At 32.0% G+C, this 26,378-nt stretch overlaps 1 protein-coding gene across 3 annotated transcripts in view; it reads left to right on the forward strand.

Moving 5' to 3' along the window:
* Positions 1-19,240, forward strand: part of CALCRL (calcitonin receptor like receptor) — an 89,390-nt gene extending 70,150 nt beyond the window's left edge. For all 3 annotated transcript variants that reach the window (XM_016150744.2, XM_016150664.2, XM_016150814.2), the window contains 7 exons: positions 2,097-2,223; positions 4,877-5,030; positions 6,261-6,321; positions 6,403-6,469; positions 10,872-11,093; positions 11,253-11,294; positions 16,105-19,240. In XM_016150744.2, the coding sequence (XP_016006230.2) occupies positions 2,097-2,223; positions 4,877-5,030; positions 6,261-6,321; positions 6,403-6,469; positions 10,872-11,093; positions 11,253-11,294; positions 16,105-16,332 (901 nt within the window). In that variant the 3' untranslated portion in view covers positions 16,333-19,240. The remainder of the gene's footprint in view (positions 1-2,096; positions 2,224-4,876; positions 5,031-6,260; positions 6,322-6,402; positions 6,470-10,871; positions 11,094-11,252; positions 11,295-16,104) is intronic.
* The last annotated feature ends 7,138 nt before the right edge of the window (positions 19,241-26,378 follow it).

Raw genomic sequence — 26,378 nt, forward strand, 5'->3', positions numbered from 1 at the left:
GTATAGACATATACAGACACAGATACACACACATAAATACATGTATATAACTAACAGATCTCAAAATAAATGTGTTCATCAGAAAAGGACAAAGTAGCTCAGTTAAGGAAAACATTTTATTTCTTCCTCATGATGATTATTATTTTACTAAAAAAATACATATTTGCAAGGATAAGCAGTTTTTCCCTAAATGATAGTTATACTCCATAGACACAGGATAAGCTCAAAGCAGGCATTTAAAAATGAAACCACGTGGACAATACTTTATGTCCATAATATTCATTATAGATGAGTGATAAATTATAAGAAATAAATAACACATAATGTAAATGATTTGAAAAGAATCTTCTTTACTAGACCTCATCTCATATTCATTAATTCTCTTTACTCCCAGTGAACTCAAAGTATTTGTGTCATTGTGGCATTTTATTGAAAATTGAGCCATTTTTGTCACAGTGTCGAATTTCCTTAAATAATAACAGGAATCATGGTACTCCTTTGTTTAAATGCTTTCAAAGATTTCTTCTTTTCTATATACATCTATACTCTGTGGCTTGATCCCTGCCTCTCTCTCACTACTCTCATGTACTGCAAAGTCTAGTCAAATTAAAGGCTCTCTAATATAAGAATACTAGTAGTTCTTTGCTGTTTCTATTTTGATGGACTCCAGCTGAGCTTCACATACTTGTCAGTTTATGACTGTTGTACAAGCAGTGATCGATCCAAGAGCCATCTGGTTCATGAAGCCTTTCCTAGAAATCTCCCCTGATAGTACCCACTTCTGTGGAAGGCATGTATTGAAAATCCATAAGTACTGATTTGTACTTGAATCATTTTCAGATCCTTTAAAACACTAGAGCTATATACAGAATCACAGACTTATAGCTGAAAGAAATTTCAAAGACAATATAGCCTAAACTTTGCATTTTTTAAATATAAAAGTCCTTGGCATCCTAGCCTTACCACAATATCCTGAGTTCATAGTCTATTTGGGATAAGGCGATGTAGTTATAAAATTAGGTTAAAATTTCCTTAAAATTGTCAAAAGTAGAAGTCAGTGGTTTGAGTTTTATAGAGTGAATTATCTATGGTGACCATATTAATTACATAAAGCTATAAAAACAAAATAAGCTTTTAAATCTCTGTGATGAAATGATTCCCATGTCTTCTTACATACATGTTTGCTCTGACATTAAGTATTTAGTCTCAAATGGATTGTGCTCTATTATTTTAAAACTTTGCCCGTAATAAGCTTTCAAGTAAATGCCTCATGAAGGAGGGAGTACGTAAGCTGGTCTTCGAGCATAGGTAAGGCAGCCACATATGCACAATCTTGTAGAATGGATATAGATTCAATCTGAAAAGGAGCATTGCTTGTCCTTAATGACCCCTTTTCCTGAAATAAGTTATTTTATTTTATTTTATACATGAGAACCTTCAGTAAAAGGTGATAATTTTCTTTTATCTTACCTCTGGCTGGGCCAATTAGAAAAATTCAGTAAAACTGAACAAACCTCACTGGTTGCTAAGTCTATGTTTTTATCAATTCATCTATTCTAAATACAGTGTTATCTTTCTGATGGTTGGTCTGAATAATCACCACTACCACACAGACACTATATAAACAGAACAACCAAAAACAGGCTATCTAAACAGAACAACCTGTGTGGTATTATGAAAAAAGCATCATCTGGGAATCTGAAACAAATCCAAAGTTTTCAGTTAATTAGCTGTATGAGTTTTTAAAATAAATTATCTAACTTCACTGAATCTTAGTTTCTGCATTTTCAAGATGAATTAAAATATTAATAATATTGAGAAACTAACAGAAGTTTATATTGAGGCCAGGTACAGACAAATTTTCTATCTCTACCTATGTCTACCTGTACTAAAACAACTCATTTATCTCTGTTTTAAGAAATTACAGGTTTTCCCTAATAAGATTTTATCATGAGCATATCTTGGAGAGAAAAATAACTCTTCCAAATTTAGAGCAGCTGCTATGAATTGTGACTGTATATTATTTGAATGATTTTTAATAAAAATATGGAAACATATCATGATGTCATTACATTTCGTTTTCTCTTGCCTCTTAGGAGTCTAAGTTGCCAAAGGATTACTTTGCACAAAAATCTGTTCTTCTCCTTCGTTTGTAACTCGGTTGTAATGATCATTAATTACACTGCAGTGGTCAACAACCAGGCCTTGGTGGCCACAAATCCTGTAAGTAAAACAAGATGTGCCCTTAGATTCAAAGGGTTAGCAGGAAAGTGTTGGGAGAGGTAAGGGGTCCTGATATATTTACTGTGTGTAATTAAGTACTCATATATGTATATTTTAAGGTCTGACATATAGAGTACATACAGCTATACATATACTATAATCTAGAAAGGTAAATATATCTCGACATTCCTCCAGTTACTATGATTGAGTATTAAAAGGAGGAATACTTTGTTTACTTGCCTCAATTATTTATATATGTTACACATCTTCACCTCATTTCATGAATAGAGTTTTTCTGCTGGTAGGAAATAAGAATCTATGACTACATAACATTTACTCAGTCAAATTAAAAAATCAATCAACTAACTGTGGTTAGAAAAAAGAAACAGAATTAAGAAAAACAAGAGTACATGAAAATAGAAAATTCAAATTATATTTTCTTTACTAGGCTGACTTTAAAAAGTTAATAAAACCAGAGAAAAATGAATTATACATCTCTTATATAATGTTCAGTTTTATTAACATAAAAATTTTTAAGTGCTCTACCAAGTCCTCATGTTTCAGTAAACATTTACAAATTGCTCCCTTACGATCCCTTTGGAAGCACAATTTTTAGGATGAATATCAAAAGGTACATAATAATAAGCAAAGAGATCGTCATAACATAAAGCTATGTTTTCAAAATATGAGTGAAAATCTACTTATACAAAAATAACAAACATATTCAAATTGTTTAAATCATCTGCTTTCATAATGTTTGTGACATCGATACTACAGTTTTGTATATGGACTTGTGGAGAAGTGTATATATATATATGCATACATATAGTGTTTTTTTAGAGATACAATACTCTTATATGGGTTTTATATGTGTGTTTTAGGGTAATTTCCAAAATTCTAAAATTCCCTTCATTGTTTGCACATGTGCATCCAGATTGTTTAATTTGTATATGTTCCACTCTAAAGTCACTGGATGAGGAAACACACTGGGGTATAATTAGCAATATAAAAAAATCGGCCAATGTCCTGACATTTTAGTGAATTTCTCTAGAGCAAGGAGAGTCAGTGTCCTTTTGTGAAGTTGCGGAGCAAGAGATTTTAAATCTTATATTTATGTCCAAGGATATTAACACAAAAATTGCAAACTATATAATTAGTTTTAATTTAGTGGAAAATTTAATAACGATCTTGGAAATTTTATTGTCTGTTTTTCTCATCAATGCCTGGCATAAAGATACTTTTCTGAAACTTACTCTAACTGATTTTTATCATAGATTAATTTTTTGAATATAATTAAGAATTAAAAGCTAAATTAGGTATGAATACAAAATATTATGTAAATAAAAATTTAAAGCTGAAGTCATTTCTATATGGTATAGTGAAATAATTCATTTTAGTCATTGAGAGGACTTTGCTAATACGTTATGTTTGACATCAAGGCATGTTATTTAAAATTTAATGTCATGCAATCTGAAAATATAGTTAATGAAAAAATAGATTTTATAAATGTTCAATTATAAGGAATTGTGTATCATCATAAAAACAAAATTGGAATTATAGGACTTGTGTTCAGGGTGTAACTGATTGATGTTGTATAAATATTAGCAAATTATTTAACTTCTTTAGTTCAGTTTTTATCTATAAAATATGTGTATATTAAAAATTCATGCCTCACAGAATTTTAAAGGTGAAATAAAACAACATTTATTAAAATATTTTTAGGCTAACTCATATGCAAATTTATTACTATTTTATGATAACCCAATATTTGTTTTCCAGTGTATTTCAATTCCAATTTTCTTTTTAGTGAAAAAAAGCATTTTTTTTTTCAAAAATGGTAATTGCCACTAAATACTTATTGAGTTCCAGATTGAAAATTGGAGCTAATGAAAATAATTGACCATGTATTTTTGGAAAAGTTTTAAATTTATTTCCCTTGTTGAGAGAGTAAGCTGTATCTCTTACTTTTTTGTGTTTTCTTTACCCTATATTTGAACCTCCGTTTTCCTGTCTCTTTAAGAATAGAGAAGAGAAAGTAGAGATCTCAAGAAAAGAGGAAGGAAAACAATAACTTTTTTTGTTTTTACCTACATGAAACCTTCAAATTCCATATGTGAATAAGATAAAGTTTGGGCTCATTAGATTATTATTTAATAAGTATTTATACTGGTCACCCATGAAATGTTAGATTTTATAAGTATTCGGCACATTTAATGAATTACTTTCATAATTAAGAAAATTATTAAGATTTTTTAACAGAATGAAACAATAAAAGACGTAACGATGACATAATTAAAATAAATGTAAGTAAATATAAAGTCATTCATGTGTGAAACTTTTATACTTAAAATAACATAATACCTAAAACACACTAGAAAAATACACATCTACTAAATGTAGTAAATTTAGAATATACACATTTTCTTGGATATATACCATTATAAATCTTTGGAGTCGATGGCTAAAAACTCGAGGGGCACCTCTAGAGGAGAATGAAGACTGGGATTTTCCAAATCTGAAACATTAGCGTGTAAAATTTTGTGTCGAGGAGAGAAAATTCCATGTTTCTATATAACTGAGCTAAACTAGATGTTGCTTTACATGTAAATTCATAAATAACTAAATATTGATTTATTTCTTTTTTTCCTCACAGGTTAGCTGTAAAATGTTCCAGTTTATTCATGTTTACCTGATGGGTTGTAACTACTTTTGGATGCTTTGTGAAGGTGTCTACCTACACACACTTATCGTGGTGGCTGTGTTTGCAGAGAAGCAACACTTAATGTGGTATTATTTTCTTGGCTGGGGTAAGTGCCATTATACATACCTGCTGATTCACCTTATTAAGAAAGCTTTTAGAGGATGCAGAGCTCCTTTGTAATAAAAATGCATTTATCATTAATCATTTTAAAACAATTTCAGGCGATTAACCTTTGCTTATTGCCGTAAATTGAAATATTTAAATAAAATATCACTGATTAGTTGCTTTCAGTAGTCACAGGTCAATTATTAAGACAATGTTCTTTTTCTATTTCATAATCTAACATGTATCCAGCTAAATACGTAGTAACTAAAAGAATACAATTAGAATCATGAATTAGGGATCTAGTCTTTGTACTATTCTGAATTTTCTTTTTCCTCATTTGCAAAATAAGGGTATTAGGTTTAACCAGCTTTGAAGTTCTATTTTAAGAATGTTTCTTTAAAAAAAAAAAAAAAACATCATCTTATCTAAGAGTAGAGGGATCAGTTATTACATAAGAACATGCAAAAGATTTATTTTTCCAAACAAAATCGTCTGACATGGCATTATTCACAAAGCAAACAGTATACACATCCAGCATATTAAAAAAAAAAAAAAAAAAAAAAAACGGGAATAATGCAAAATATTAAATGCCAAAAATAAATTTAGTAGGACTAGTTTCCAGAAACATAATTGAAATTATACTTTGTTTGTATGTCTATCTAGTCAGATAATATAAATATATACAATTATGTATACATGTATAATCATTAGTGCATTCGGGTTACCTTTATAAAATATTTCTTCATGTTTGGAAGATCTGATTTAGATTGCTCAAAACATGTAAAATTTCTGATCCATAAAACATCTCTATCTTCCTTCTCTTTTTCTTTACATAGTCAGTCTCAACTTTTTCCCACATGTAATCATCTACCAAATACTGGCCAATTACATCTTGCAGAAAATATATGAATACTAGATTTTTTCTAAGCTTTGGGGCTTAGGCGGCACATTATGGACTTAGACTCTGGAGTACACTGATTCAAAATGGCTTATATTAGAAGAAAATGTACACACACACCCACACACACGCACAAACCTGAAAATATAAATAAGCTAACAATTTACCATAATCAGTGCTTGACCATATGGATAATATTTACTCAATAAACATAGTGATGAATTATTTTTGCTTGTAGAGTATCTATCTCTGAGTTTCACATTTCATGACATATTTTAGGAGTTTCATATACAGAGAAACTTGCCTATTCATCTTTTTCTTTGATATTTGCAGGATTTCCAGTGATTCCTGCTTGTATATATGCCGTAGCCAGAAGCTTATATTTCAATGACAAGTAAGATAATATCTCTTTCTGATTTCTATTGGAACTAAGTGAAATGAAAATCTTCGACATAAATTCTGTTTTTCTCTCTAGCTGCTGGATCCGTTCTGATACCCATGTCCTCTACATTATCCACGGCCCAATTTGTGCTGCTTTACTGGTATGTAATTAAAATTCTCCTATTTCCATCATCATTCATATTTCAACTTCATTTCCTGAATCATCTGGCCTATGCTCTCCTTTAGGATCCCAGTGGACATAGACAATAGACAATGTGCTCACAGTGTTTAATTGTTAAGAGTTTGATGAAGGTGTTGTATTTGAGTTGTTAGCGGGAAGAGTGAAGAAACTAATTCACAAGGGATGTGAGGCACGAGGGACCAATAGTGGGAAGTTGTTATCATGGCTAGACCTGAAGAGAGGACAGAGCAGAGTTACTAAATTTGAGAGAGTGCTGGGAGGGGTCGTCTAACAGAGCTCTGGCCTCAGGCAGACAAACCACAGCCTGGAAGGGAAAAAGAAAGAGAAAGAAATACTCAAACTTCTCTCTCTTCCCATGCTCTGTTTTCTCAGTTCCGTCCATTGGTCAAATGCAGCAAATGTCAGAGGGCAAAAAAGTCTGGGTAATGACATAGTTCTCAGAGGTATCCGAGAGCCTCTTAGGGCACAGAGCAGAAGAGAAAAGAGCTGAGGATGAATCCAGTAAGTGGGGATGGCAAACAAGAAAAACCAAGACAGCTATGTTGGTAATAAGAGTAATATTCCAATAAAGAAAATATTTTAATTTGGAAAAAGAGAGCATCGTTTAAACTGTTGTTTTATTACTATAATGATCTATTACAATAGATTATTATTTTCACTATCACTACAAGTGCACTGCACATTTTTAAGTGTGGTTGCAAGGAAACAGGTCATATTTAATGCTTTCATTACATTATATCAATAGAGAAATGAATTAATCCAAATTAATATGCTTTCTATCATAGTGCATTAAAGAACAGAGAATATTTACAGTGCTAGAGACTAATTGTAGCTGATATATGATTATATATAAAAAGACAAAGGTGATATGTTTCTCAGCCAAGATTCAAAGCTTCCTAATCTTTGTTTTCAGATTCTTTTTTTTAGACAAATCTTCTATTATTTTACTATATTTGCTAGCTGTAATTTAGTATATGGTTATGTCTAAATATAGTTCAAGCCAGCTCAAATGTATTATTGTTATGCCATTCTCAAAAAGTGTGTCATAACTAAGAGGGTACATTCTGGAGGCTCATTGCCCGGGTTTAAAGTCTTCTTCTACCTCTTGCTCTGTGACCTTAGGCTACTGAATTAATCACTGTGCCTCAAGTCTCTCATTTGTAAAACAGAGAATGTATTAATAACAACTTTTAATTTTTAGCAAGGAATTAATAAATAAGTTAATATATAAAAAGTACTTAGCCTGGCATGTGTAAAGCATGTGGTAATTGTCAAATTTCTGGTTTGTGTCTGGCCATGCAAGACAGTTCAAAAAATCAACAAATGGAATTTATTATATCTCATAGAAATTTTAATATACCTTAATGTAGACTCTAGCAAAAATTTCAGAGGCAGAAGTATTTCCTTTTCTTGCTCCCTGCACATACTAAGGACATGTGTGACACACTGTGTTTAAGCTGTACCCTGAGATAGGCTAGCCTTGTATTCATTGTACTCAAAGAGCCAGAATTGAAACTTAGCTTTACCACTGCTGGCTGTGGATTTCAGGGCAAGTTCTGTTTTGTTTTGTTTTCTTTTTGTTTTGTTTTGTTTTCTGAGACTTTGTTTTCTCATCCTTGATTATGAAATAATAAGAATACCTCATGCGATGTTGTAATGATTAAATGACATGTATCCTATTAAATAATGAACACAGGGCCTAGAATATAATAAACTCTCAAAATGCTTTACAAAGTTTCTTGATTTGTACAATTTTTATATCATGATTCTGTTCTGAGGAGAACACAAAGATACATTGTTTGGGCTACGCAGGAGTTTCAAGAAAAAATATAGGGCAAAATTGCAAAATTGTATTATAAGAGTGGAATGTGATTTAATGCCTAAATCAGAGATTTTCAGGAAGAAGTAAAAACACATAGCAAATGAAAAATGTAACAGCAACACACATAATTTTTAGGAAAGCCTGTCTATATTAACTTTGGGAGGGAAGAGTAGATGGTGCTGCTAGGGTAAAATGTCATGTAGGAATAAAGTCCAAGTTGCTCCGTTAAAAGGGAAGTGCAAATCCACATTATTTGCATAAAACTGCTGTTGACCTTCTTGACCTGAAAAAAGATTAGAAGCCTATTTTTCTACCAAGATGAACTGTTCTGCTGTTAAGCTCCATGGGCCTCCTCACCAGTTCTGGACAATTTCAAGGTCTAGGTAGGGGCTCTAGCAATTGTTTATATGGTTACATGTTTTTGTACAATTTTTATAAGATATTTAAACTACAATCAGTTTCTTTCCACTCAGACTTCCTCTGCCCATTTCCTCTTGAATAGGGTGGTGGTATTGGAGAGGCTACAGCTTTTTTGAAATCCTGTTAAGGGGAAGTTTGATGGGATACATTTAATTTCAGTATAGTGAGAGATATTTATTTAGTCACTTCAGTGCATAGTTAATGACTGCTGGCTGCTCTAGGACAGGAATGTCTTCCAGGAATCCTCCTCCCACCACTGTGCTTGTTCGCTCTGCTTCCTGTCACGACCCTAGGGTGATATCACAATAGGAAAAATCCTACTGTGCCTATTTTCTTTGCAAACTTTATGGGTGTTGGTGTAAAACAGGGTTTTTTCTCTTCTTAGTTTTTGTCAAAGATAGATGAGATTCAGATACAGTTCATCTGAAATTTTAAATTCTTGTTCTATTTTTATTTAAAATAAATGGAATTATTTGCAGAAAATAAAGTAGGATGGCTTTCTAATTCCATGGTTTAAACCAGACTTGCCATTTGGGAGAGGTACTTTGCATTTAGAAATTTTCACATGATAGGTAGGTATCTAAATTGCAACATTCCTACTGATTTTTATAATTTATTATTTTTGCATATGAGGATTATACAATATTCAATTTATAAGCAGATAAAGGGCATTATTGTCTTTTTTTTTCCTATGGGATGATAGTAATTTTCATTTAGTCAAAACTTTAAAATGGCAATGAATGCTTAGGAAGGGAATATAGTGAGATGAGTGGAATGACAGCTGATGTGCTGATTTGTCCTGTCATTCTTACAGCTTTGAAATGGCTTATTCTGCTTTTGAATCTAGAAGAGGCATTCCTGTATCTGTAACCATGTTACTTTTCATAGATGTGTTTCCATCAGGATTGTAGTGAGCTGTATTTTTTTTTTTTGAAGCGTATGTTCCATTGAATTTTCTAAGAATAGTACTGGAATATTTTTATGCCCAGTTATTTCAATAACACATACCTTAAATCGGCAAATATCTGTTCTTTGTTATTTATTAAATGATACATTACCAATATTTTTCCAATTTATTAAATTATGTAGATATAAATTACATGTTGGTATGTAATATGAAATTTTTAGTTCATTAAAAAAGCACAGATGCTACAAGACAGGGTGAGAAAAAAAGGGAAAGACAATAGTATAACAGCATAAGAGCCCTAAGGTGCTTTTCTGGAGTTAATGCCTATAACCCCATGGAAGGCACAAGGAAGGAAAGGGCATGGAGAGAAGAGACAGAGTGAAAGATATTGATTGACTTGTATCAGAGAGAGAGAGAGAGAGAGAGAGATTTCAGCAGAACTTGTTTATTTTCTGAGTCACTTAGTTATCTACACTATATTTTTGAAGTTTTATTTCTCCCTTTCAAAGACAATGTTTTTTGGGGGAAAGTTGTTAACACACGTTAAGTACATAGTTACAGAAAGTAATGAACATAACAAGGTCTTTTGGGCGCGCTATGATTTTTTAATCTCTGGGTAAGGAAGGTTGAATATCAACTAGTTCAAGTGTGTGATTCAGTCTACTCACAAGGATAAAGAGGGTTACAGTACTATCTTGGAGGAGTTGTGAAGATTATTGTTATAAAAAGAAACAGAAAGATTAAACTAAAAAGATGAAAAGCTTATTATGATACAATATATATTTGGAAAGTACCTTAAATGGACACTGATACAGAGGAGGCACTTAAAACTTAGAATTTATTATAAACAAATCTTTTTTTTGTTTGAGCTACAAATATTTAAAAGCTTTAAATTTTGATCCAAAACTCAAAAAAAAATTTATAAGATAATGAGCTGAGAAAAGCAGATATTCCTCAACTGAATATGTTCTTCAATAATCCCACCACAATTTTATTTTTCAAAAACCTAAGCCCATTAAATTTTATGTACTTGTTAAATTAACAACTCACAGTTCCAAAAATACAAATTATATCTCAGGCAAAATTCTTTTTATTAGAATATATTCTGGTACATTGAAAATATTCTGACATTTATAAAATCAAAGATTCTTTAATAATACTTCTAAATAACAATATGATATAATTTTCACATGCCATTTTCTTTTCTTTTAGATTAATCTTTTTTTCCTGTTAAATATTGTGCGTGTTCTCATCACCAAGTTGAAGGTAACTCACCAGGCAGAATCTAATCTCTACATGAAAGCGGTAAGAGCTACACTGATCCTGGTGCCATTGCTGGGCATTGAATTTGTGCTGTTTCCATGGCGACCTGAAGGAAGAAGGATTGCAGAGGAGGTATACGACTACATCATGCACATTCTTATGCACTATCAGGTATGATATTCCTACATCCAGAAGCAGTTTGAGTAGTTCAGTATTAAATTTACATATAGCTTTGGTGTTATTTTTGGCTATATGCAGTAAATTGGTTACAAATAATGTACTCTATACCTTTCCCATTTGGAATCACATTATTCAATTTTTCTTCTACAGGGCCTTTTGGTCTCTACAATTTTCTGCTTCTTTAATGGAGAGGTATGGTGATTGATTTTATTCCTTTTATTATTTTATGTGAGCAATATTTTTTCCTTTAAAAAATGAGAGAAGAATTATGAATTCCTAGAAACAACTATTTCAGATTTGGTTTCTTTCAGAAAAGAGAACCATAGACTTTCTTTTCATAGATGCAACTCTTCTTCCCAAAAGCTCCAGCCATCTTGGAGTTCAAGGCTAGCGCAAATCCACCCTCACCTTAAAATCAGTAATTTTTATTCATCTGGTCTTTCAACTTGTCTTTTGAACTAATCAATCTACATACAGTACCAGGCAATCCTTAACCTCAAAGAACATACGTACATTCTAATATAAAAAAGAACCGGTTCATTTTCATTCCCTCAGCACCCCTTCCCCTCACCCCCAGCCCCCACTTATTTTTGGCCTGGTCCACAGTGTGGTCTTCAGAAACAGTTTTACAGTGGATTCTAAAGGACTTTCAAAAGTTAAACTTTCAGTTGTATAGGAGGAGACACAATGGGTTAGGAAATTTAGGAGAATGGAATGCTCTAATTTTAACAAGTTGATGTCATCTTGGATATTTCAAGATTTTTATCCAAGTATTCCCTAATTAAAAGGGTACCGATATTTTTTGAAAAATTGGTAGTACCATATTTCTTATGTGTACAAATAGTGTTATGCTCAGTGATTAGACCTATATGGATTTAGCTCTATATGTTTTTAATCTACTTGACAAATTTTAACCTATTGGACAATTTTGGAAAAATTCAACAAAGTTTAGAAAGCCAGACAGTAACTGAGAGTGGTATACTTGGAAACTATAAAGCTTATCACGAAGCTTCAGATGGAAAACACATGGAACCAGTTGGCATAACTTTATAGAACTCATTTCTATAAAACAAATCAACATTGGAAATCATGTACATATGAAAAACTATTAAATATTGCTTTCCCTTGCTTAAGTAATATTTTACTTCCTTCTTAGCAGATAATAAAATTTCATGTTTAATTTTTTTAATATCAAAATATATTTTAATATTAAGTATAGTTATTTATTTTACATATTTATTTATTAACAAGGATGTGGAGAACAGAAAAATATAGTAGACTATATTTAATATTTTTAAATGGTGATTCTTTTGCTATGCAGAGGATAAGAATGACTGTTTTTCGGAAGTCAAAGAGAAATATATAGAATGTAATTAGGAAGAATAAATATTTTGATAGTAAAACTGAAATAGAAATTGTTATGTACCTCTATAAACTATTATGTGTAAACTGAATTAGACAATTCTATTTACTGCTTAAATAGAATTTTACAATTAAATGTAGATAAGAGAGAAATGGACAACCCATGCCAAAGAACATGTGTGAAATGTGAATGATATACTTCTGCACTAGCAGAAACAGATTTTATTTTTATAAAAGGTAAATTGTAAATGTACAAAACATAATCACTAGTAAACTATTTTTTAATAGGAGGCGGCATATAAAGGCACTGATGTGGCAATGCATTTAAACCTCAAAGATTCCACTTTGTTCCTGTCTGTGATACCTTGGGCAATACTCTGAACCTTCTGGAGTCTGTCTACCTTTGTTAAAGAGAAACAAAAGCAAATTCCTTACACAAACCTTGCAAGAATTAATGTTAGCTAAGGATGTAAAGTTTTAAGCACCATGCTTCACCCTCAGTAGGTTATTTAGTACATTTTAGATTTGTTATTAGAGTTGTCAAATCACTCATTTTCCAAAATACATGTGCAAATGAGGACATTAACCATATTGGAATCAACTCTCAAATTGGCCCTTTAGTTTAGAAAAAGTGCCCAGGGAATATCTAAACAAATGCCTAACACTCTTGCTGCATTCTATCTGTGTAAGCAAAAGAGACACAGACCTTGATCTTCTGCCATGTCCTAAAATTGAGAAAATTTTGGCAGCGGAAAATTACAATAATACAAAATCTTTGAGCCAAGTTGTTGCCAAATCTTTTAATTCTTCACAGCATCTCCTATATCTGCCTCCTTTTCTTCATCTCTTGAGATATAAGCCCTGTTTGTGTATGATTCATTTCTCATTTTAAGAAATACTATAATCCCTTCCTTTATTATCTCTGCTTCTTTTTTTTTTTTACTCTCATAATGTAAAGACACAGCTGGCAATTCATTTTATGTGATTCAACTGTGTTATGTACTTCTTAAAATCATCTGCTCAGACTTAGTTTCCTTCTTGCTTTCCACATTAGGCCAAGCAGCTTGCCTTAGCTTAATATGTTTTTTCTTTTTTTCACTCACATTTTATTTATTTTATTTGTAGACAAAATATTTCTATTTACATTTCTAATTAAATAATTATGGCTTAACAAGTGCTCAGGCCACATTCATCTCATTTCTAGTCCATTTGGACAATAATGTGCACTATTTGGGGGCATTCTAGTCATCAGAAGTGCCTTACTCAGTCTAATGGGTATGTTTAACAACACTTGAGGGTATTTTTATAAGGCAAACAAAAGAATTTGTTGAGAATAAGGAAACCCACATTCTGTCATGAAAACTAGGTATAATATTTATAATATTTAATTTATTTTTTATTTTTATTTTTTTTAATTTTTTATTTTTTAAATTCTGCCCCCCTCCTCCCTTCTCCCCTCCCCTCTGGTAACCACTAGTGCATTTTCCATGTCCATGAGTCTCTGTTTGTTCTGTTCATTTGTTGCTTTTAGGTTATATCCCACATATAAGTGATATAATGTGATTTTCAACTTTTTCTGTCTGGCTTATTTCACTTAACATGATTATCTCAAGGTCAATCCATGAGTTTGAGGGAAATAGGTATTAAGTCTTCTTTAAATATTTGGTAGAATTCACTGGTGAAGTCACCTGGTCCTGACCTTTTACTTTTGGTAGGTTTTTGATGATTGTTTCAATTTCCATACTGATGATTCACCTATTTAGATTTTCCAGATCTTCTTGTTTAAGTCTAGGAAGGTTCTATTTTTCTAAGTACTGATCCATTTCTTCTAGGTTATTAAATTCGGTGTTATACACTTTTTCATAGTATTCTTGTATGAACCTTTATATTTCTGCAATGTCAGTCGTAATTTCTCCTCTTTCATCCCTGATTTTGTTTATTTGTGTATTTTCTCTTTTTTGCTTTAGTGATTCTAGCTAGGGGTCTGTCCATTTTATTAACCTTTTCAAAGAACCAGCTCTTTGTTTCATTTATTTTTTCTATTGATTTTTGTTTTCACTTCCATTTATTTCTGCTCTAGTTTTGATTCTTTCTTTCCTTCTGCTGATTTTAGGCTTCATTTGTGCTTCATTTTCTAATTATTTAAGATGAAGCGTTAAGTTGTTTATTTGTGCTCGTTCTTGAATTTGGAGGTATGCCTGTAATGATATGAGCTTTCCTCTTATGACCGCTTTTGCCATGTCCCAAAAGTTTTTATATATTGTACTATCATGATCATTCATTTCTATGTATCTCTTGATTTCTCTATTTCTTCTCTGACCCAGTTATTCCTCAGTAGTATTTGTTTAATCTCCATGTGTTTGTGGTACTTTTCATTTTCTTTCTACAGTCGATCTCTAATCTTAAAGCATTATGATTAAAGAATATGGCTGGTATGATTTCAACCCTCTTATGTTTGTTGAGGCTTTCTCTATGTCCCAATATGTGGTCAATTCTTGAGAATGTTCCATGTGCACTAGAGAAGAATATATAAGCAGCAGTTTGGAGATAAAAGGCTCTGTAAATGTCAATTATGTCCAGCTGGTCTAATGTATCATTTAAAGATGTTATTTCCTTATCGATTTTCCGTTTGGATGACCTGTCTATATCTGAAAGTAAGGTATTTGGGTCTCCTACTACAATAGTGTTTTGGTCTGTTTCTCCCTTTTGTTCTGTGAGTAATTGCTTTACATATTTTGGGGCTCCCTGATTGGGAGTACAGATATTAATAAATGTTATGTCTTCTTAGTGCATGTTTCCCTTTATAATTATGAAGTGTCCCTCAGTATCTTTCTTTACCTTTTATATTTTGAAGTCTATTTCATCCAATATTAGTAGCACTACACCTGCTTTTTTCTGAATGCCATTTCTTGAAATATCATTTTCCACCCTTTCACTTTGAGTCAGTATTTTTCTTTGAAGCTGAGATGTGTCTCCTAGAGGCAGCATTATCTTGGGTTTTGTTTTTTGATCCAATCTGCAACTCTGTGCCTTTTTATTGGTGAGTTCAGTCCATTTACATTTAGGGTGATTATTGAAATATGAGATCTTCTTATAGCCATTTTATCTCTTGCTTTCTGGTAGCTCAGTGTTTCTATTGCTTCCTTGTCCTTGTGTTTCTGTTTTCTTTATTTTGGTTGGCTTTTGTGAGTTTTTCCTCTGGTTCCTATTTCATATTATATACTTTGATTCTGAATCTTTGACATGTGGTTATCATTACGAATATATAAAGAATAGTTCTATATATATAGTCATCCATTTCCTACTTTCTCATAGTGAGTGACGGGGTCTGCATTAACTATTTTATAAAAACACATTTGTATGCTTTATTAAAGCTTTGACAATAAGGCATGGAAAGGAAAATATTAATGGAATCTAAATGTACAGAGTAATTATAATGAATTTCCTAATGTAAAGATGGTCCACCCAATTTAACTTCCTAAAATTAAGTAGAAAAAGAGAAATATTATTCACTGATAAATATTAATGCTATTTTAAAAGCTTTTCTACATAACTTATTTTATGGTACCATTAAATACAATATCTTCATTTCAAATAATGGATTGCTTTTGTCCTTTCTGTTTCTTTTTGATTATTACAGGTTCAAGCAATTCTTAGAAGAAACTGGAATCAATATAGAATTCAATTTGGAAACAGCTTTGCCCACACAGATGCTCTTCGTAGTGCATCTTACACAGTGTCAACAATCAGTGATAGTACAGGTTACAGTCATGACTGTCCAAGTGAACACTTAAATGGAAAAAGCATCCACGACAGTGAGAATATTGTCTTAAAACCGGAAAAATCATATGATTACATTATACAATAGAGGCAGTATTGCTTAACTATTTTGTACCACTCCTAATTCAAGTCTTTGGATCCATGTCTTTATAACCAGAAGACTTTAATATTAAATGAATTTCTCGATTGCCATGAAGAAAGCCCTCATATGAACTCAGTAGTGTGTTGATAAATATTTAACAATGAGCTCTATGGGGGGGCAGCGGGGGGAGGGAACCCCTAATTTGTAATGTTGGCCAGTTTTTACAGTGTGAATAGTCAGTCCTACCATGGCTGATTTCAAGCTGCCAACTTGACATCACTGTGGAATTAGAGAAAGATGACCACAATCAACTCTGTGGCTGCTGTAGGCCAATTCTAGCACATTACTGTAGGGATTCACAAATCAATGAGACTGTAAGAGTTCATATACAATTGGGCATGAATCTATTCTTTTTGCCTAAAGACCTAGTTAAGGCCTATAGATTTGGAGGGAGAATTAGCTTAACATTTATTTTTTTAAATCTCTATCTCATATTCACTGGTGCAGTTGATTTTTTTTCCCAGACAGTATTCCAGCCTTTTTTGTATTTACCTTTTTCAAATGGAATAGATAAAGAATTAATTATTCCTGTTGCCTAACCCTCTTCTTCCCAAGAAAGGCAAATGAACAGAATTGCTATTGGCTAATCGTTTGCTGATGACATCACAGTTATACCCTGTGTCATATCTGTTTTTGAGACTTGATGAATCATTATGTATGACATGCAATCCTACTTTGGTATCATTAGGGAGACATCTTGGTTGATACTACGAAACACCTTAATAGCTACTTTCCTATCTTACTGCACAAGTGAGAGGGAATCAGTGTTCCTGTGTCTGTAAATAGAAACTTTACCTCTTCCATTTCTACTGTGTAGACAATTTAGCAAGTATTTTACATGAAAAAAAAATAAACAAAAGGTTTCTTATTGCCTTAGCAGTTTGTAAAAAAAAAAAAAAATGTTGTGAAATGAGCTTGTAAATCCTCTGTTTTTCTACTTTATAGCCTCAAGTCAAATACATACGATCTAGGTAAGATTTTTAAAAACAAAAACAAATACATAATGTGACAATGTATGCATGTTAATATCTGATATTGTATCTGGGCCGATTTTATAATAAAATAGAGTCTAGAATTCTATATTTGGTAAATATTTTAAAGACGATCAGATGCCAGCATCGGAAGTTTAAAAACTGACAGAAATATCCATTTAAGATATATAATATTTATTAAGAGCAAACTCAAGGCCACTGTTTTATTGAAAATATTAGCTTTGATGTTTCATACCTTAAAAATAAGTATATTTGACATATTTCTTTTTTTATTTTGACGATGGACTTGCATACAAATCCAGAAAATTTAAGTGATTCCTACTGTACCAATCTACTACTCTTATGGTTTTTATCCCATTAAAAATATTAACTTTCTGACTTTTATCATATGAAAAAATGACTTTGGAAATGTTCCAGGCTGTTAAAAGAAATTATATGAACACAATATATGTCATATACATACAGTGTTTTCATATTTTAATAGTGTTACTGTATATGATAATACAAATCAGTGAAGGATTTGAATATAGCATTGAGGAAGGATTGTCAGAATGTTTATGGAATAATTAAATTAAGATAAAAAAAAGCCTTGCTAATAAATTAAAGTGACATTTAAATGGGATTAGTTTCCGTAATGTGAAATATCTGAAAAACAAAAATGCTATCAATTAGTAAAAGTCAATTTTGGGAGGCAAAGTCACTGTGTATACATACTTACACATTGTGTCAATCTGTGTAAAATGAATTAAACTATTCCCTTAGGATAGTCTGTTTCTTAAACCATCAAGAAATGGTGAGTTCAGAAGTCATTTGAAATTGTCCAGGAAAATTATCTAACTTAGTAAGAATTAACATATTAAATTGCTTGACAAATACATTTATAATTTACAAGTTTCCTATATACATCCACAGGTTTTATCAAATTTGTGGATTTCATAGCAAGCACAGCAAGCTCTTACAAAAAGGAAAATAGACTGTTCTGGACTTTCTACTACCTAAATATATATAAAAAATTTCTTTAAATAAACTCACTTTTTAGCTATTTATTATTCAAAGACACAGATTCAAATCCTTTGCTGATACTATTTACATATTTCACAATTCTTCCAGACAAATGGTCAAATCTCAGCCATAAATGACAGCAAAAAATGTCAAAATGTCAGTTAGCATTATATTAAAATAAACTGCAATTTTCAGGCATTTTTTTTTTAATGTGCTTTTGGATCAGGTTTTTTTTTATGGCCAGGATTGAACTATTGTATAGTCTTCAAGAGTAGGCAGTCCTTGATTAATCAGTGTGAGTTTTGCACCTATATTTTTTTAGAGGTTATAGTTTTAAATATTAGGCTTCTCTAAAGCAGAAGTGCTAATTAAGATCTCTTTTATATCTTACCCATGAAGAAAAGGTAAAATCAACATTTTTAAAAGTAAACTTCTTTTGTATCTAAAAGCTAATTGGGACATTTCTAACTTTTAAAATATAGATCTGCTATTTCTCTTCTAGTGCTTGTGAAAGTTACATTTTAATTTTTTAAAAATTCTAACCTATCATATTTTATTTTCTAAAGTTATTTTCTAGTACATTTATTCATAAAATATTCATTCTGGAATTTAGTGTTTGTACATAGAATTAGTGACAGCTGTAGTACTGTATTTATTGCTTAATAATTTTTTCAAAATAATGTGAACTTATTTTAATTTTCTCTTGGTTTTAATCTGATAAAATCTGACATTTCTTTTACTTGTAAAACATACCTAAGATATTCTGATCAATTATAACAACTCGTGTTATGCCTACTGAATGTGTATCGATCACTATTTTTTGATTGTACAAACATATTAAAGTTATGAGTTAAAGTTGATTTTCACTCATATTTACTTGAGTGTTAAATAATCTAACAATTCTTTGCAGCAATCAGTGGAATACTTCTGAAAATCAATGACTATCTCTCTACAATGTATGAAAATTCCTTCCTAAAATGAAAGAAAAGAATGCCCAGAAAGAGGAAAATGTACAGGGATTTGTCTCCTTTCTCTATTATATTCCATTGTGTAGTTTTGTATTAAATAGTAGAAAGAAAAAGAAGGAAAAAAACTATTTACAATTTTTTAAAAGGGCACAATTGTGATTCACATAAATACAAAATGAAAACATAGCAAGGATTTTGTTTAATCTATTCATTAATGAGGAAACCAGTAATATGCTGTTGCTATCATTTAAAGAAGAATTAAAAATGCCACACATACAGATAAATGCTGAAATGAATTCACAGTAGATGAAAAAGAGCTCTATCCAAGGGCAATAATCAGTTGCATTTCACTGAATTTAAGGGATTTGTATTTCTATAAAAGGAATTATTTACATCATTATCTGTTTTTACAATTTACATAGTTTTAGAATATCTCAAAAGCAAAACAAAACAACAACAAAAAAAAGGTAATCTGGAAGGTTGAACTAGAAGTGATACTCTCAATCTTTTCAAATGTTTAACCATTTTAAATCTCACAATTTTAACTCACAGAAATATATATAGAGAAAGAGGAACCATGTGGGGATATGAAGGCCAAATATAAGAAAGAAAATTTGTTAAACAACTGTTTTAAAAATCTACAAAATAAATATTATCCTTTTCTCCAGACATTTGCATGATGATAGAGTTTGTTTGCAACATGCAACACATCTTTCTTAGTTGGAGTTTTATTTCTCCTATTTTCTCTACTTTACCTCTTGATTTTCATGGAGTTATTAATGATGTATATACAAATATACATTTAAGTCTTAGAGTTTAAATAGCTCTAATATACCATATTCAGAATAAGAGAACCATATTCCTGTGAGACCTAGGTTGCATTTATAAGTTTGAAATATCAGAACGGGTGCTACTCATTGTATCTTCACTATCAGCTGTAAAGGTATGTCATTTGGTGAAAAATCACTAAGTGCGATATACATTAACGAATGCCATTGAATTCACAATATCAAGCTAATGTTATTTTAAAACAGATTATTAAATAAATTTAAATGAATAAAGTATATTGAGCATCTACTATTTAAAAAGCAAAATACTAGGAATACTGCAGTATAATATAGAATTCCTCCATAGAGATTTTACAATTTAAATGGTATTTTATAATCTAATACAGTTTGCCTTACTTTCAAACAGGCATTTCTGCACTAAAAATTTTGCATTGCATAATCTTTGTTTTGAATTTATAAAAACTAGAATTCGATCTACACAAATAATTTTGCAACATAGCTTGCAGATGAAGAATTAAAAAGAGTTGGATTAAATCTGGTATCATTGATCACAAGTGCAAAATAAAATTGTCTATATTCCACTTGGAGGCTATAATAAAAAGTCCCAGGCTTTGACCCAGAGACAACTCCCTAGGATTAATAGTCCTTCATTCTAAAAGGACTGTCAGCATTATGCTAAATAGTATGAAACATTTACCACAGTTTATAGCATACGAGAAACAAAGAATACAAATAGAACAAATAGGATGACAGAAAGTCACCTCTATCTCTTCTCTTGCCCATATGGAGCATGTGCTCTACATGCATGTGTTTAGCCAGAGCTCTACAGAATTAACAGTGGAACTGTATCTTTGCCCACTTCTGAGGGATTCACAAACATCGCATTTCTGTCTGGACATCCATGCTATACGAAAGCAGGATACACTCAGCAAACAAGCAATTTATTTCAACTCAAACACTAGAGGGATTGTCTTTATTTTTTTTCTTTCATTTTTATTCTTGTTTTTAAAAGTGTTATGGAATAATAGATAAAAACTTTGCCTAAACCCCAAATCTACCTAGGAATTCATTGTTGTTCAGCAAGTACATATTGTATAGGAAAAATCTTATTTTAGATGAAGTTATCAGGAAGTGTTCCCTGATGGGGTGATATTTGAATGAAGACATGAGAGAGTTATTGGGAATGGGAGGCATTACTGGCACCATGACCAGTAAGTACACAGGTTCTATGACAGGATTATGCTAAGAGCTTGAGCAACCTCAAGAGGCACAACGGGAATAGAAAGAGATGGGACCAGAGAGTCACCATAACATCTAGGGTCTTGAAAAGCAAGCTGTTGATTTTTAATTTAATTCTAAGGACAGGAGAGTTTGGAAAAAGAGAAGTGAAATAATCTCACATCTGATGTATTCTAAAAAGTTCACTCTGACTTACGAATGGAGAATAAACTATAAAGTGGTGAGGGTGAAAAAAGAATGAAAATAGGGTGGAATCAGGGTGACCATTAAGAGGCTATTGCAGCTGTCTAGGCAAGAGATGTTATTGGCAGCTTAAAATAGAATGTTAGCGGAGGTCGTGGGAAGTCAAAGGATTCTGAATATACGCAGAACTGGAGCCAACAGGATATGCTTTTTGATTGAACATAAATGGAAGAGTCAATGATGGTTTCAATTTTGTTTTATTTATTTGTTTGTTTGTTTGTTTGTTTTTCTGTTTCCTTGAGTATCGATGAGAATGGAGTCACATTCACTGTTTACTAAAAGAGGAAGGAATGAGAGAGGGCGCATCGGTTGGAAAAATCAAAGAGTTCAGTGTTAGTCATAATAAGATTTGGATTCTACTAGGTATCCAAGTGGAGATGCAGACTAGGCATCTTGGTTCGTTAGTCTGAAGACCAGGAGTAAGGTGTGGGTCTGAGATATTAACAAGGGAACTGTCAACATGTTGAAGGCAATGAAAATATTAAAAATGTATGAATTCGTTAAGGAAATAAAACTAAATACAGAAGAGAGGGAATTCAAGGCCTGAATTCCGGTTGTTGTTGTTGTTGTTGTTGTTGTTGTTGTTGTTGTTTTTACCCCAGTATTAAGTAGACAGGATATAGCAGAGAAGCTAGTAAAGAAGAATAAGGTAGAGCCTTCAGTAGGGTAGAAAGAACACCAGATGAGAATGTTGTCTCAGAAGCTAATTTAAAAAAAAAAAAAAGCTGTTTCAAATAGAGTAGCTAACCTTTTCACATGCTGCTGGGACTATACCCAAAGTGAAGCTGAAAATGTCAGTACTGTTTTTGGTAACAGGGAGGTCATCAGTGACATCGACCAAAGCCGTTGCAGGGGAGTTGTTAAGCCAAAATCCTGATTATAGTGGATTTCAGAAAAATTAATTATTTTAATACATTTTTAAACAACCATAGAAACAGAAAAAATGCCATAAAAACAATACAGTAGAATTAAACCCAATGCTACTGATATATATATAAGCATAAGGCTTAACTTACATATTAATAGATTTTTAAACTGGATTACAAGTAAAACCATCTTTTTGAGGTAGACAAAAGACAAACCTAAACATGTGATTCAGAAACTTTAAGAATACAAGGATGGGCAAGGGTAGGATGCCAGGCAAATCCGAATGAATGAAAAAGTAATGGTACTGATCCTAATATTAGGCAGGAAGAAATATAGGTTCTCTAAAAAAAGTATTAAACGAGAAAAAGAAGGAAATTTTACAGAGTAAAGGGCGTAAGTTCCAAAGAAAGCATAACACTTATGAATATCTGTGCAGTTGTGAATATATAGCAGAAATTACAGGAGACATAAGGGTAAGTAGACAAAAACACAAAAGCAGTAGGAGGCTTTATCTCTCCCAATGATTATAGACAAAAATGTCAGAAAAGAAACAAAAGACATAATTACCATATTTAGAAAAGCAAACCTTTTAACTTATTTTTATGAAGTGAGAATATCATCAGATTCACTGTCTAATATTGTATCAAGAAAAGGACACTATGTTAAGAATATTGATAAACAAAAAACTAAAGTAAAATATTGGCAGAATTCAATACATATTAAAAGGTACTTCATGACCAAGTGAAATATAAATATCAATATTTAAAAAATCTATTAATTTAATATATTACACTAATAGAATTAAGAATTAAAAAATCATAAATACAGAGAATAAACTGATAGTAGCCAGAGAGAAGGAGAGGGGGGGATGGGTAAAAAGGTGAAAGGAAATAAGAGGTAGAAACTTCCAATTATAAAATAAAGAAGTCATGGGGATGTACTGTACAAACAGGGAATATGATTAATAGTATCATAATAACTTTGTAGTGTGACAGATGGTTATTAGACCTGTCGTAGTGATCACATCATAGGCTATATAAATGTCAAATCACTATGTTGTATACCTGAAACTAATTATTGTGTGTCAACTATACATTAATTTAAAAATAATCAAAGTCATCTCCAAAGATAGTGGAAAAGCATAAAATTAGATAAAATTAAGTGACATATTTAATTTTCAAAAATAAAAACAAATAAGGAATTTACAGATACCTTATTGACATAATAAAAGATACCTCAGCCCCAAACTCAGCATTATGTCAGTAGAAAAATATTAGAAGCTTTGTCCCTAGCATTAGGACCAAGGTGTGAATGCTTAAATATCATCACTGTTATTTATTATTCAACTAAAATAATAGAGATATAAAATTTGGAAAGTAGGAGAAAATTCTCAGGATTTTCTGGTGATAAAGTGGACATATCTGGAGTGCTAATAATCTAAGCATCAGAGAATTCAGAAATTTACACAAATCAATATGTACCTATAACAACCAGGTAGAAGATAAAGTGGGGAAAAAAGGAACAAATTTATAATGGCATCGAGAGAGTATAAAATATATTGGAACAAATTAAATGAGAAATGAATTAAATACATTTAAATACTACAAGTCACAACAGAGGACAAATTCATGGAAAGACACACCATGTTCTTAAATAGGAAGATCGTCACAAAGATATTAATTTGTCCCTAAAGAAATTGTAAAGTATATATGCTCCAAATATAAATAATAGTAGATATTTATTTTGAAGCCAGACTTACTGATTCTAAATTTCATATGAAGAAATAAAGATAGTCACAAAGGCTATAAACAAGGGCCGTTGAGAGATAAGCCCTGACAGATATTATGTAACCCCGAAATTAAAACAGTAGTAATGGCACACGAATAGGACAGAGAGAACAAGGGGAGAGAAAGAATGTATGTAGACCTCTCTTTTGAAATATCTGTTGTAAACAGAGCAGAAATGGTAATCTGAGTGAAAGAAAATGCCATTATCATCCAGAGAATCATTTATTCTTTTTCTTTCTCACTTTTTTATTTTAAAAATGTGCCCCCTCTGAAATATCAGGGTAAGAAATGGACTTATTTACAAGCCCAAATATTTTTATCACATAATTTTGTTTTAAGTAATTTTTAAAATAATTTTGCTAATTCAATTTATCCTCTTCTTTTAGCTTGTAGGCAGCTGCCATCTCGCTGCATGCTCACAGGTCCTCTTTGGGCATGTGGAGGGTGAGTGAGCTATCTTGTATAGGGACACTAAACTTACAGATCAGGGCTCCACTTTTATGACCTCATTTACCCTTAATTTCTTTGGTGGAGGCCCCGCTCCAGATACAACTGCACTGGAGGTTAGGGCTTCAACATGTGCCTTTTGGGGGAATAGAAACATGGAATTCACAACACTCTATTATTTCTGTGTACTACCCATCACTTCATAATAATACAGATGAAACATAATAACAAAACTGAGATTTACATTTCTCCTTTAAATCAGATAGTACTTCTTTTTCTGAAATCAGAGTTCACCAAAAACTATCTTATTGCTTAGTCTATTCCCAGACAATTGCTGATAGCTGTCTTCTTGATCTTTCTTCAATAAGACATCAAGTTTGTTTACAAACTGCAAAATTTTCCCTCTGCGAAGTTTGTTTTGGCCACTTCAAACTTTTATTTCTTCATTTTCACATGGTAAATTCATCCAGACTTATTTTTTTCCTTTTGATTCTGTGTTCAGAAAGCTTGACCAGCTGTATTTGTCTCCTTTTTTTACTCTTAACTTACTCATGCAAATTTGGTAAAAGAATGTTCTTCATCTCCGAGGATATATGAAGAGTTCATTTTTACAAAAATAAAAATAAAAAAAAAATAAAAAAATAAAAAGAGAAAGAAAAGAAAAGAAAAAACCTGTTTGATTTAGGTCTACAAACCCAGGATACTCTTCCAGACTGTGGTTCACACTCCAGTGTGTGCTCCATAAATTTAGGGTAACCAGACTTTCCAGTTTGCTCAAGAGCCTAGGTTTGTTGTTTGTTGTCCTCGCATCAACTCCAGCTTAGCATTTACAGTACTGGCCTCAGATCCATGGAAAAAGGTCTATCTTCTTGTTTCCGCACTTTAGACCCCAACTCTGGCCTTGCTCTTCTTGACCTCTTTCCATGTGATGAGGAGTTATCTGAGCCGAGGAAACAAATCCACCTAGGTTATTCCTCCCCTTCTAACCATATCCAGGGCACATTGGGACCCCAGAGCTTTCAGTCCAAATGCCATATGCTCATAGTAAGGAGCCGCATGAGGCCTGGCTAAATTTCCCTTTCTGATGATGGACGATGACTCCTATGCTCAGTCCTAGTCTCAAGGAGTGACCATGAGATGGTTACTTACGCTGGGAAGTGGACAGAACTCAGATGTATAAATTGAAATGTGAACTTACCATCCTAATGAGAGGCATCAACAGTGTAGGGAACAGCTGGGAATAGGCTAAAAAAGGGCCTTCTGGGGGCCAGCGGCCAGCTCACCTCATAGCAGCGTGTTCCTGCACAAAATTCTAAGGATTCTGAGAATTCCGAGAAATCTAAATTTGAAACTAATCTTCTTGGATGTTTTGAATACTTATTCGTAACTATAGAAAAAGAAAGTTACTTAATGGTTTTGTGGCTTCCTGTATATACTCGAAATATGTCAAATACATGGGCTTCAATTTGTACTCTTGCTTTAGGCTCCACAGATAGTAGGAAAGAGCCTAAGCAATTTTTCTAGATAAACAATTCTTTGTTTGGATAATGAATTAATTATTTGTCCAATTATTCACTTCTACTCTAAAACTTCCCTGACCTCATTTAAAAAGTACATATTGTATGGTTAAGCCTTTCATTTTCTTTTTTTCCCCAAGAT

The sequence above is a fragment of the Rousettus aegyptiacus genome, unplaced genomic scaffold (assembly GCF_014176215.1).
Source record: "Rousettus aegyptiacus isolate mRouAeg1 unplaced genomic scaffold, mRouAeg1.p scaffold_m13_p_2, whole genome shotgun sequence".
Taxonomy (NCBI): domain Eukaryota; kingdom Metazoa; phylum Chordata; class Mammalia; order Chiroptera; family Pteropodidae; genus Rousettus; species Rousettus aegyptiacus.